Here is a 14,052-nt window from a genome sequence, read left to right as displayed (position 1 = left end):
AGCCTCTCCTGTGGAGATTTTTGTGCTGGTATCTAATCTAAATCACCTGATGAAGAATAATTCCTGAGGAAGAACTGTTCCTTGCCAAAGGGAACTGAGTAGAAGTGGGCTGGAATTAGCATCACTTGTAAATTTATAAGCAAAAATAAGATGTTATCAGACACTGAAGCACACCAGTAAAACCACACCTTGTAAAAGGTACTTGGATGTGCTCAGATTATGGAATCATGGAATGGCTTAGGTTGGAAGGGATCAAAGATGAACTGATGCCTTGTGAGGGCTGACCTAGGACAGAGGCTGGACAGAGGCCCAGAATAAGGCAGGGATTTATCCAAAGGATCTCCTCCATGGACCCACCTTGGGCAGCACCAGAGCCCAGCCAGGGCTGCACCCAAGATGACCCAAAATGGCCCCAAAATGCCCGGCCGGGCACGGGGTCTCTCCCTGGGATCAGCTCTGCTCCATTTGCACCTTGCAGTTCATTGTCCCATCCCAGCTTCAGCCCCTGCAGTCCCACCCTGCTTGTTTTTCTCTCTCCAGCCCACGGGGTTTGTGCTCCTGGCCTGAGATTTGGCTCATTTGTCCTTGGTGCCCAGCTGGAGCAGGAATTGTTTTGTCTCCCTGCTCTGTGCACAGAGCTCAGCATCCCTGATGTGAGCCCAGCCCCACACACTAAAGCAGCCCAGAATGTGAAACACAGAAAAGCCAAACCTGAGGCATCATTTTTCCCCCTGCCATGGCAGGGACACCTTCCCCTGTCCCAGCTGCTCCAGCCCCAGTGTCCAGCCTGGCCTTGGGCACTGCCAGGGATCCAGGGGCAGCCCCAGCTGCTCTGGGCACCCTGTGCCAGCCCTGCCCACCCTGCCAGGGAACAATTCCCAATTCCCAATATCCCATCCAGCCCTGCCCTCTTTCAGTTTAAGGCCATCCTCTCTCCTCATATCCCTCCACCCCTTTGAGAATTTTTCCCACCCTCTCCTCATCTGTCCACTCCCAAGGATATCAATGCACACCTCACTAGAACATTCACTACTGACTGATTTATTTTGCAAGAAACAACCAAGATAAAAACCAGATGAGCCCAACCTACAAGGCCACCATACTGCTCTTTGATTGTTTTTTTTTTCAAAATATCAATCTCACAATGAAAAATTAAGACTCAATTCCTTCCCACGAAGTTTCTGTATGATTTGTTTTAAAATGAAGTGCCATGAAGGTAAGAAACACCAGCCAGATCTTTGAATATTGCAGAAGTAGAGTACTTAAAGGCAGTTTTGCAATCAGCAAGGAAGATGTCATTATGCAGCAATCTCATGATTAGCATTTTGATCATTTACATATTTAACAGAGTATAAAAATAAATCAGGCACAAAGGAATAAAACATTTTAATCCTGTTTCAGTCCATTTCATACCTAGGTAATGATTTATTAATTTCACTCCACCTCATTTTTTCTCTGGATTTGGTTGGGGTTTTTTTCCTGGTTTTTAACTCAACTTTTATACCCATGTTAGAGACTTCTACCTGCATGCCCAGCAAAGCTGATTTGGTACAAAAAGGATCTGAAGAGCTGCTGAACAACAAATGCAGCTCAAACCACTGCACACACCAGGGAAAGGAATGGGAAAAACACAAAATAACTTCTCAGTGAGGCAGAAAACTACCTGGAAACAAGTGTAAGTTACCTGGTAATGCATTGAAATGATGCAGATAAAGCAAGAAAAAGGAGTTTTGTTCTTTTCAAACCCAACTTACCCTTTGCCTTCAACGATTGCTTCCTTAAGATGGATATAGGAGGCAGGGAATATGCCCTTGGAGAGGGAGGGAGAGGAAAAAAATGTGTTATTTAACCAGCTGCACACAACAGATTGTGTTTATTACCCAAAATATGCCAAAACACTGCTGGGATGTGCAGAGCCATTCACATCCTCAAGCATCAGAAGAGTTGTGTTTGGGACTTTTTTAATAAATACTGAATTTTTGCATTGCATTACCTGTCCTTTCAAGATGTTATTGCAACCTTACAGTTTCTCTGAAAAAATATTCTAAATTCATCAAGATACCAGAAGTAAGACAATGTTTTAAAAATAATCCAAGTAAAGCTGATAAAGCAAATTCCACCATCTCACTCTTCAATGTAGGAGTTCAGTTTTCTGATCATCTGGGAATGCAATAAGAGAAATTCTTGGGAAGCCACCAGGGGAAATAGTGCATGGACATGTGAATTTTTACCCCAGTTTAAAAATGTTTCAAAATCACTAAATTTAGTGGCAGCCAGAGAAATGCAGCAACACGTGGAATTAATTTAAGGCAAGAAAAACATCTGATTGCTTCTCAGACTGCAAAAAGCATGTTCATGAAATATGGTTTGTAAGAAACTCAATGTGTTCACACAAAAAAAAAATATAGGCAAAGTATAAAAACAGAATGAAAACCCAGGCCTGGTAAGGAAATGGGTGGGATGAACCACCAAACTCTACTTTTAGACATGGAAACAACTAAAAACACACCTCAGGAGGCACACATGGCATTTGCAGTGTTTCAGTGAAAAAAGCAGCAAGCCCTGAAGTTTAATTTTGTTTAATTACTACTATGAAGTAAGAGGCTCAAAAAATAAAACATGATGCTACAACCAGCATTTGTGTGGTTTCCTCTCAGAAAAGCTGCTGCCAATGCAGCCCTTGGTGCACACTGAAATTCCAGAGCAGGAGGAGCCTCCTCCCCTCTCCAAAGGGAACAACTGAAAACTCCCAAGGTCAGGGAGCTGCATTTCTCCAGGAACTCAGGGTTGAACAGAAGCAGTGTCAGCCTCTGAACAGAGAAGAGGAGAACACCAAGGTCTGAGCTCTTCCCTGAGGAGAAGTTGGGTGCAGCAGTGTCTGCACACACAAAAAAGATGATGCGTATCAAGAGTTAGTGACTGCTTTACCTTTAAAGTGCAAAACCTGGGATCACAGAAATACAAAACAGCCTGGCTTGGAAGGGGCCTCAAAGCTCATCCAGTGCCACCCCAGCCATGGCAGGGACACCTCCCACTGTCCCAGGTGCTCCAGCCCGGCCTTGGGCACTGCCAGGGATCCAGGGGCAGCCCCAGCTGCTCTGGGAATTCTTCTCCACAGAGGCTGTGGCTGCCCCTGGATCCCTGGCAGTGCCCAATGTTGGACACTGGGGCTGGGAGCAGCCTGGGACAGTGGAAGGTGTCCCTGCCATGGAAGAGGTGGCACTGGATAAGTTTTAAGGTCCTTTCCAGATCAAAACATTGGGCAATTCCAGGAATTCCATCCCAGCCCGCCCTCAACGTCCCAGGGAACAATTCCCTCCCAATATCCCATCTAAACCTCCCTTCCTTCAGCTTAAAGCCACTCTCCCCTGTGCTGCCCCTCCATCCTTTGTCCCAAGTCCCTCTCCATCTTCCCTGCAGCTCTTTCAGGCACTGCAAGACCACACTGAGGTCACCTCAAAGTTCCCCTTCTCCAGGCTGAACAATCCCAGCTCTCCCAGCATCTCCTCCATCCCTGGGATCATCCTGTGCCTGCTCTGGACTCTCTCCAGCAGCTCCACATCCTCCCTTTGGACCCCAGAGCTGCATCTGCCACTCATCTTTTAGGCCTTGCTAAAATCAGTTTTCATTAACTTGGAAAACTCCCACTGACCAGAGGCTGAGGACACAGAGGAGCAGCAGGGACCAGTGCAACCTGGGATCCAGCTCCACCAAACCCACACACCCAGGGCCAAAACCCCTCCTAGTGTAAGAGAAAAATGAGGGCCACCCTCTGGCAACACTCACCTTCTTGGATTTCTTCCGTAGTGTATAACCCCTGTACCAACCTGGGAGAGACAAAAGGGGAAAAGCATGAAAAAGTTCATTTATGGCACCTCCCAGCTGCTCCTCCCCAGCTCAGCAGCACCCTGAGGTGGTTTCAGATCATGCTTCAGCCCTGCACATCCCACCTCAATTTCAGTTTTCCACAGGCTTAATAAATATCCTGGTAAAACAAGTCATCCTGGAAAAGTGTAAAATCTGAGTGATAATGGAGAGAAGTAAATGACAGATGTTGGTTCACATGATGTGTTTAATTGCTGTGCATTTAATTTTAATTACTAATTCACCAATACAAACAAAACCTACTTAAGAGCATTAACTTGACAAAAATTTACAGAGAGGTGACTTCCATTTCAAAATCCACTTAAATCCCACAAATCCAAGTCTTCAGCTGTTAGCCATCTCCCCAGGAAACAGGAATGCCTGGGAATTTAGGGGTCACTTATCAAAATACAAAAGCAAGGAGCCCTTTTGGAAAACTGAGCCTGGCAAAGAAGGGTTTGAACAGCACAGCATCCTTGTCAAGGGGAGGATGGGAAGATCACAAAGCAGATGTGGAATAAAAACTGCAGTTCCAGCCCTGGGAACAGGGGGAAACTTCCATGAAACCAACACATGCTGATAAATTCATTATGCACAACGTGGAGCCAGAAATCCAAATTAAAGGCTGAAGCACAGGGGATTTTTCAGTCTGCTCTCCTGAAGCACAAGCCCAAGGGATTCATCACCTCCTCCCTGCAGCACTTGGGGCTGGGCTAGTGCCACCTCAAAAATCTCAAATTTGTAACCATCACACTTCACCTCCCAGGAGAGGCTGCCACAGCCTCACATCCCACATTCCCACTGCTTCCCAAGAACACCAAACTGCTGCTGCTGAAATCAGCACTCCCAGTCTTGGCCAGGTGCAAAGGAGGCAAAACACTTTTGCCTGTGCTCACTCCACTGCCTGAAAACCATGCACAGATTCCAACCCTAATAAAAAAAACCCGAATTCCCACAGTTTCAGATGAATAATGCAACATTTTGAAGTCCTGGAGTTTAAACTGCTGAACAACAGAACTCTGATCAGATGCACTGCACAAACTGCAGAACAAACAATCATTATTTCTTCTCCCAGCCCACCTCCTGTGCTGCCTCAGGACATCCTGTGGAATAAAAGCCCTGTGGCAAAGACAGCTCCTCATGGATGAACCTCTGCTTCCTGAAGTTCTGCAGCCAGAGCTGCCAGGATCATGGAGAAGAGAGCAGCCAAAACCTGCCTTGGAGAACTGGCTGCACTGCTGCTCCTTGCAGAGCTGCTGCTGTGGCCAGGCAGGTCCCACCTGGAGCTGGGCAGGGAGCCCAGGGCGCCCATGCAGCTCCCACTGGGGCACCTGGGGACACTGGGGATGCCCAAGAAGGGGCTCAGATGGGGGCAAGGTCACTCAAAGGGTGAAGCCATCTCTAAATAACTCCCCAAAAACATGGGAGAGCTGGGGGGGCTCACCTGGAGAGGAGAAGGTTCCAGGGAGAGCTCAGAGCTCACCATGGATGTGAGACTGAGCCCTTCCAACTCCTCATCTCTCGTCTGCAGAGACCCCAACTGAGCAAGCATTTCCCATGAGTTTTTCTTGCCAATGCAAATTGAGGGGGGAAAAAGCCACAAAAATGAACTTCTATCACTTCAAAGCCTTCAGGGCCTTCCAGGGCCTGAAGGGGTTCTAGGGGAGCTGGAGAGGGACTGGGGACAGGGGATGGAGGGACAGGACACAGGGAATGGCTCCCACTGCCAGAGGGCAGGGATGGGTGGGAGATTGGGAATTGGGAAGAGTTCCCTGGCAGGGTGAGGAAGGAATGGGACAGAATTCCCAGAGCAGCTGGGGCTGCCCCTGGATCCCTGGCAGTGCCCAAGGCCAGGCTGGACACAGGGGCTGGAGCAGCTGGGACAGGGGAAGGTGTCCCTGCCATGGCTGGGGCTGCACTGGGTGGGATTTGGGGTCCTTTCCAGCCCAAAGCACCGGGGTGTCGCTATGGAACACAAAAGAACACAGGCACACACTGCTGCTCTCAAGGTGAAGAGCAAAAGGGGAGTTTATTTTCTGACTCCAACATTTATAGTTTTCCAAAAGTGACAGTGGATTGGAGGGTGACAGTGCCACCTCTCCAATGACACTGGACAAACCAACAGTCCATCAAAGTTCTCTTCCTCCATAAAGGAATGCACAACAATGTGCTATCTACAGAAAGTGTGTGAGAAAGTTCTCTAAAAGAATGTCAAAATCAGAAGGCTGAGAAAATCTTAAAAAATCAGAGCAACATTGGGGGATTCCAGGAATTCCTCCCCTGGGAAGGAGGTGATGCCCTGGCTGTGGACTCCTCATCCCTGGACCTGTTCAAGACCAGACCTTGCCCTTAAGAAATCTGGGACCAAACAGGTGGAGATGCACATCCAAGGAAATGCTCAACTAAGAAGACACCAATAAAATATTTCTGTCTCTCAAAGCTGCAAAAGACACTCAAGAATTTGCTGTGGTTACCCTCAAACAATGCATCCATTCTGACACTTCCACTGCATTCACAAAGAAACAAAAAAACCTGCAACAAAATCTAAACTTTCCCATAATATCAAGTATAACTTCTGTGAAAATCCCTATTTGGGAAACCAAACTCCCTTCTCACAGCAGCACTAGAAATTAATTGATGCTCCAACAGTTAATCTTGGTCTCAAGGTTGATTTTCTGTTACATTTCCCAGCAATTCCCCTTAATCAGCCACATTTATTGATCATATGGTTCCATTTGCCCATTCCATCAAATAATGTCAAGAAACAGAATTAAGACAATAAAGATGTGGGAAGTACTAATCCAGAATGTGGCAAATCCTTGGGTTTTAGGGTATCTACTACAAAATGCAATCCTCCTCTCCTGCAGAGCAGGATATTTGGGAATTCCAATGGCTTTTCCTCTAAGGCTCAGATTAGAAGGGCAGAGAAAGTTTTCTAACTGAAAAATAAACTAAAATACTCCCTAAAAGAAAAAAAAAATTTTCAATATTAATTAGTCTAGAGAGTAGCCTCATCTTTACTTTGGTTCCTGGAAGAACACAAATTTAGTATTTAATAATGAAATGTGTACATTCATTTCCAATTCACTCACTCCCATAAAAACAGGGGATGTTTTCATCAAGACTGAAATTTTACAGAACTTTACAGGATCCACACACTGAATTCTTTCTACACAATTTTTTTGCATTTCAGAGAAAAAAAAAGTTTCCACTATTAGAATTTAAAATGTCAAAACTTTAATAATAAACACAAAGTTCTACTCATGGGGAACAAAAGTAAATATTATTTTAAACACATCAGAAAAGTTCAACTCAAATTAATTCCAGTATATGGCAGCAACAGATATCCTACATCTGTCCTAAAATCAGATCTTGCAGACCATGGATGTGAGACTGAGCCCTTCCAGGTCCTCATCTGAGCAAGGGTTTCCTATGAGTTTGTCTTGGCAATGCAGATTCAGAGGGCAAAAAAACCAAAAAAACCCCAAACTCTACCACTTCAAAGCCCACAGACACAGACCAGTCTTCAAAACTGCTCTCAACTTAGGAATTATTGCAGAAAACTAATTTAAAATAGTATCAAATCTATTTTGGACTGGGGGGAGATGGATACTCAGGATGGGAGGAGCAAAGCAGGTATCCACAAAAAAAGCCAACTGATTTTCCCACAGGGAAAAGGGGTAGGAAAGGCAAAATCCTCAGCAAAAAGGCTTTACTGACTCTCCCAACAACTTTTCTGTCCCAGGATTATTTAATTAGAGGATTTTCCTTTGGATGGGCCCATTCCCACCTCAGCCTGGCACACCCCTGGGAATTTGTAGGGTACAAAACCTCCCAGGGGCACAACCCACAGCAATTTTATCCAGGGACAGCAGGAGATCAAACAACTCAAATAATCCCCTGATCCTGGCAGCTCTGAACACGAGAGAAGAGTTACAGCATCCCTTAGATATCTGTCTTAGGTTTGGTTGTTGTGGTTTGGTGATGGTTTTGTAGGAATAGAAATGTTGAGAGTTCTTTTGAGAGGCTAAGAAAGAGGTTTGGTCTTAGTTTGTTGTAGTTCAGGAGAGTTTCTTGAGATTTAGGTGTTACAGAATTTAGAGAAATAATAAATTAGAGAAGTAATGCTACAGTTTTTTTTAACTAAATTAAAAAGTAAAGAAAGTTCATCCTTTATAAGTATTAAAACAGGTTTAGATAATTGTGGTCCGTTGTGCTCGATATATTCTGTTGAAGTATTGAACTGAGGATATTAAGAGCTTTTGTAAACTTGCTACCCTTTGTTTTTGTTTGATTTGTAAAACATTTTTTCAAGTTTCCCCATCTCAGGTCAGGAATGAGCAATCAGTGCTTTGGAGAACAGGAATTTGCATTTCTTTTACCATGAACTCATCCCAGCTCCAAGCCCTGAGAGGGTGAAGGTTTTCCTGTATTTCCAGCCCTGGGGAACGTGGCCCATCCCCACTGTCCCATTTATTTGGGAACAGTCAGCATTTATTAGGGTTTCAGCATCTGATAGGATTGCAGCATTTAATAGGGTTTCACATTCCCTGCTCAGTTACTCCCACATTCATTAAATAAATCTATTTTTATATAGAAGTACAAAGCTGTGCAATATTTGAATTGCTCCATTTGCATTTAAAATCTTTGCATTATTAGGGGTTTATTAAAGCATGCAACATCAGATAGTGGAAAGATTGCTTTGCTCAGAGTCAAACTTGGCATTGCAGCAGCAAACTGAGCTCAAAGAAAAAGCCAGCCCAGGAATAATGAGAAAATTCAAAAATTCCACTTCAAGTAATGATCAAGTCTTATTGAAATAGCATTGTTTGTTTCAATAAATATAGCATTTTTAAAAATCCAATTAATCCATTACCTAAAATAAATTTATCACCCAGATCAATGTCTAGAGAAGCAAATTAAATCAATATATTAAAATAAACCATGCTTCCACAAGACAAACAATGTTACACACTATTTTAAACACACACTTTAGTTCTGTGTTCCCCACACCTCTCCAAACTGCAGCACGCCATAAAATTCCAACTCAAGGATATAATGAAAGTTTTATTTTGCGTGGATTAAGAGCTGAAAACGTTGTGACAATTTCCACATCATGCTGATTATCAAACTCAGCGTTGGAATTCCCTTGTACAAGGATCAGGGAAGAAAGGTTTTGGTACAGGTGATGTCTGTAGAGTTTCACATCCAAAGAGGCACCTGGAAAAGGCTGAAATCACTAACACAGGCACCCACCTCAGAAAAGACAAATAATTCAAGACCTGGGTGACTTTCAAATTCAGCTTAAACTTCTTAGAGCAGCAAGTGGTTTTGCATCACCCAAGGGTTCCCAAAAAGCATCTCTCATTTCTCTGTTATGGGGGAGAGGCTACAACTGATCCACACAAACCCAGCTGTGGGAAAATTCTTCTTCCCCCAGAAAACCCAGTGCTTTATCAGTTCATCAATCCATTTGCTCCACCTTCCAATTCAAGAGGGTCACAAACAGAAAAGGAATGCAATTCCCCCAAAAAATCCTGGTTTTCAATTCAGTTTTTGCCATCTTACCCTCGTAGGTTTCCAGGATGTGCACGGTGTCCCCGATCTGCAGGGAGAGCTCATCAGGTCCCCTGGCATCGTAGTTGTAGAGAGCTGGCAGAGGGAACACTGCTGTTAGTACAGGCAAGGCAACAATTCCAGCTGTTTCATCACATCACTGCTCTTATTACTCATTATTGCCACTCTGAACCTTTTTGTTAAAAAAAAAAATAAATTAAGATCTATAAAAATACAGCCAAGTTCTTAAATCCATTAATAATTCCCTTTGTAACATGATAAAACCCCCACAAGTTCACTTTCTAAAGCTGTGCCTCACTGTGTTTATAATGCTTTGCTTCTTCATGGCAATAGACTCAATTTTTGTTGTATTTGCCAGCCTTCCACAGCACTTTGTGTCAATTTTAGGCAGTTCTACAAAGAACTGCTCTGTCTTCCCCTGTCAGCTCAACACACAAAAAATGTACAAAGTGTCTTTAGAAAACTCAAATTGCCACACCAACATTAAAGGATGATTTCTCAGTCATTTCATTCATTCACTGCATGTATAGGACGTTGAAAAATATGATTTTAGAATTTCTGAGTGGCAGAGGCTGTACAATAAACTACAACAAATCCAACAGGAACTCAAAGACCACTCCTCCCTGCCACTCCCAAAAGAAAATCTGGCCAATGTCTACAAATTTTTCTGACAAAGAATGCTACAAACCAGGTTTAGTTGGGCAAAAAATACTCATGATCCAAAAAAAAACCATTTACAACTCCTAAAACCTAATTTTTATAAGTTTTATATGGAGTAAATGCTCAGTAGGAGAAAAAAAATCTTCCAATACCAAGGAGGGTCCTCATGATTGAAGGTAGAGACTGAAATATTTCACGAGATTGAAATTAAAGAACTTTACTCAAGGTGGACCCACAGAAGTTTCTTCTTCAATTTACAACTGCAGCTACTCCCTCCAAAGAGGATCAATAATACCTGAAAATCAGAATTCCTCACTATTTGTTGTAATTCTTCAGGAAACAAAAGCATTTTTGGAACATAATAATTACCTCTGAAGTTCCTACCCCCCCTGAGATTCTCACTGCTTTTCTTTCTGCCTCAGCTCCCAGGGCAGGGCTCAGGGATGTTTTATTGGAACAGAAAGAGCTGGATAAGTGACATGTGGCAGTCAGAAGAAATTTATTTCAGACCAGGAATTCACAGAGCATCCACAACCCACTCCACACTCGTTACAGGTAACAGCACTTCCAAAAAACCCTCAAATTCCAAACCTGTGGCAGAGTTCTACATGAAGCCATGAGAGGTGGGATCCAGACCTGCCTTCCCTGGCAGCTCCCTCCCACCCCAGCACTCCTCCTGCATTACAGGAGATCAACTCCACAAACCACATCAGCAGGAACTGGGAACTGCACAAAACCACTGCTCTGAGCCCAAACCTGGGCATGTTCACACACCAGGAACATCCCAGGGGGCATGAGAGGAGCTCTGATCCCAGCACGAGGATGGGGCACAGAGCTCACTGCCTGCTCCAGTTCCAGAAATTTATTCTCCACAGAACCCCAGGAATTCCAGCTCACAACCAGATCCTCAATAAATAATCCATTGGCTCACCAATAAGTCAATAAATAATCAATTACATCACCCATAAATCAATCCCTAAATCATTGGATCACCAATAAATAAATCCATAATCCATTGGATCACCGATAAATCAATACATAAACCCACTGGATCACCAATAAATAATTCATAACCCATTGGAGCACCAATAAATAATTCATAACCCATTGGAGAACCCATAAATCAATCCACTGGATCACCAATAAATCCATAAGCCATTGGCTCACCAATAAATCAATCCATAATCCATTGGCTCACCAATAAATCAATCCATAACCCACTAGATCACCAATAAATAATCCATAACTGACTGGATCGCCAATAAATCAATCCATGACCCACTGGGTCACCAATAAATCAATGTAAAAACCATTGGCTCACCAACAAATCCATCCATAATCCATTGGCTCACCAATAAATTCATTGGATCACAAAGAAATACTGGATCACCAATAAATAAATCCATAATCCACTGGCTCACCCATAAAACAATTTATAAGCACTGGCTCACCAATAAAACAATCCATAACCCACTGGCTCACACATAAATAAATTCAAAATCCATTGGCTCACCCATCAATAATCCACTGGATCACCAATAAATCCATTTATAACCCATTGGGCTCACCCATAAATCAACCCACCCAGGCTGGCTGGGTCCTTTTCTCTGCAGAATTCCTCTGGCTTGACAGAATTTAGAGTGAAGAGGTAAATAAATAAAGCTGGGTGCACAAGTAGAAAAAAATAAAGACATGGAAAAGCAGTTTGGAAAACACTGTAGAAGGTGGAAGATTATTAATGGAATAAAAACACACTACAGGGTAGAAAGAATAAAGGTCAGGTGCACTGCAGAGACCAACATCACCAGGATTTAAATGAAGCTTTTAGAAAGTAACAGTTTTTATTGACATCAAAATAAGCCAAGCTATTTGTGTTTTAATGTTTTCCTTCATTCAGTCATTATTAGAGACAGATAAACTCTCCCTCCCAGGTATCTGGCACAGGATATCTGAGAGCCATGAATGCCACCCTGCAGGAGAAGGGGCTTCTGAGAAAAACCTTAACAAAAATGAGCATTTTGAACTGTTCACAGCAGTGAACACAGAGCACGTGGGACAGTCTGCTTGGAAACACTCCCCAGAAATATTCTCATTTCAGCTTTTGTGCATAGCAGGGAAAACAAAGTTACACAGCCCTAACTCCTCCAAACTCTGTGTGCCTGGAGTGCAACACAAAACAACTCAATCCTTAGGGTGTTTATTGAGATCCCTTCAGTGCTCACAGCTCAGCCAAGGGCCCCTGGGATGTTCACACATCCAGAAATGGATCCAAGGACAGTCTCCCACCTCCAGGACCCTGACAAGCAACTTCACTGACTCACACCAGACATCCCAGCCAGGAAAAATCTGCATTCTAACAGATTAAAAACCAGTCCTGCACTCAATTCACACTTCAGCTGAGCATTTCTCCAGCATTTAAGTGGAATAACACTCAGGATCAAAGGCAGCTATGAATAAAAGGCACTAAAATTTATGCCCAAGAGTGCTAAAACTAGTGTCTGTCACAACAAGGAAGGTCAGGCAGCAGGAGCTGCAGTGGAATGACCAATTCTTCTGACAGAAGATGACAAACAGCCATCAAATGGTAATTACTGCCCACACCAGCTCCCACTGACCTCAACTGACTGAGGAGCCAGGGAGGGGTGATTTATCTTCAAAAATATATATATATGTGTGAAAAATATGTCTGCAAGAGAAAATAAATCACATTTCTAGCTTCCAACAGCATTGACAGATCGTGAAGCAAACAACCCAAATAACTATGAAGTGCATTCCACCCCTGTGATTACAAAGCAAGGCTTGAACTGCACCACAACTCCCCTGCAAGGGAGCAGGTAACTCCTTCTCACAGGAAGTTTTTTTTTATGTACAGAGGCATCAAAAGATGTTGTGACAGAAAATGCTTGATTGGAGCAAACAACAAAGCTTTAATTAAAAGGAAAAGACAAAGTTTGGAGGAGTAAAGGATGAAACTGGTATGTTTGCATTTTGTCTCATCAACTGTATCCTCAGCTACCATTTAAAATATTTAAAAGCCTGAGGTACAGCTTTCTATTTTTTAAGTTTTTTTTTTTTTTTCACTGAAGTATGTTTTGCCTAATTTTAAAAATACAACATCCACCCAAGGGTCCCAAAGTGCCAAAAGCAAAGGATTAAGTGTGGGCACAGAAAGAGGCATTTTTCCAGCTCTAGGAGTTGATAAAGAAAGGAACACTGAACAGGGCATTTCAGTAATTGCACCAAACCCCCATTTACCATTCAAGAGCACAAAACAAACACCTCTGTGAGCTGCACTCAATCTGCACTCACCAGAAAAATGAGGGGGCCAACACTAGAAGAATTAGTGGTGGAAACAAAGGAGAAAGCAAACAAAGGTAACATCAATTTATAATGAAAAAGCTTTTTTCTAACAGTACAAAAGGTGAAATATCTTAAGACAGCATAAAAATGTTACAGAGTAATATTCCCTGGTATTACTTTGCTCTAAAGGCTGTATTAATCATTCTGAACTCCTGAATGAACCCAAACTACATTTAACACATTACCAGCTTTATTTTACACTGGCTTTAAAAAAAAAATCCCTAAATCCTAACTGTGCTTCTTCAATAAAAGCAGACAAATTGCAGAGGTGAAAGCAAAGTCTTTTGTAAATTCTCTGGTATTAAAAGACACCTGAAGGTTTTCCTATTTTCCCTAAAATGAAAGTGGATGATTTGAGTATTCAGGCAGATTCCTTAGTCCTCTGCTACGCACCCAGAAGAATTTCTAATTTCTACACCTGAGGCTAATGGAGAAGCAAAAGAAAAAAGCAGTGTTTGAGTCAGGAGTTGCACCTGAGAACTGTTAAAGACAATTATTTCATACGTGCATTAACCAAGGGTAGATCCTCTCACCCTCACCTTGGGTTTTGTCATTCCTGGTCTCACCAAGCTTGAGTCAGAGTTCTTTCTC

At 43.0% G+C, this 14,052-nt stretch overlaps 1 protein-coding gene across 4 annotated transcripts in view; it reads right to left on the bottom strand.

Moving 5' to 3' along the window:
• Positions 1-14,052, bottom strand: part of DOCK1 (dedicator of cytokinesis 1) — a 273,196-nt gene that overhangs the window by 241,354 nt on the left and 17,790 nt on the right. For all 4 annotated transcript variants that reach the window (XM_084210278.1, XM_084210275.1, XM_084210277.1 and 1 more), the window contains exons 2-4: positions 9,433-9,516; positions 3,787-3,827; positions 1,755-1,810 (exon numbers count right to left, since the gene is read on the bottom strand). In XM_084210278.1, coding sequence (XP_084066404.1) covers positions 1,755-1,810; positions 3,787-3,827; positions 9,433-9,516 — 181 coding nt within the window. The remainder of the gene's footprint in view (positions 1-1,754; positions 1,811-3,786; positions 3,828-9,432; positions 9,517-14,052) is intronic.

This window comes from Fringilla coelebs (genome assembly GCF_963513975.1).
Source record: "Fringilla coelebs genome assembly, chromosome: 8".
Taxonomy (NCBI): domain Eukaryota; kingdom Metazoa; phylum Chordata; class Aves; order Passeriformes; family Fringillidae; genus Fringilla; species Fringilla coelebs.
Note: the sequence above shows the minus strand (reverse complement) of the source record. Positions and strands in the feature narration are given on the sequence as shown.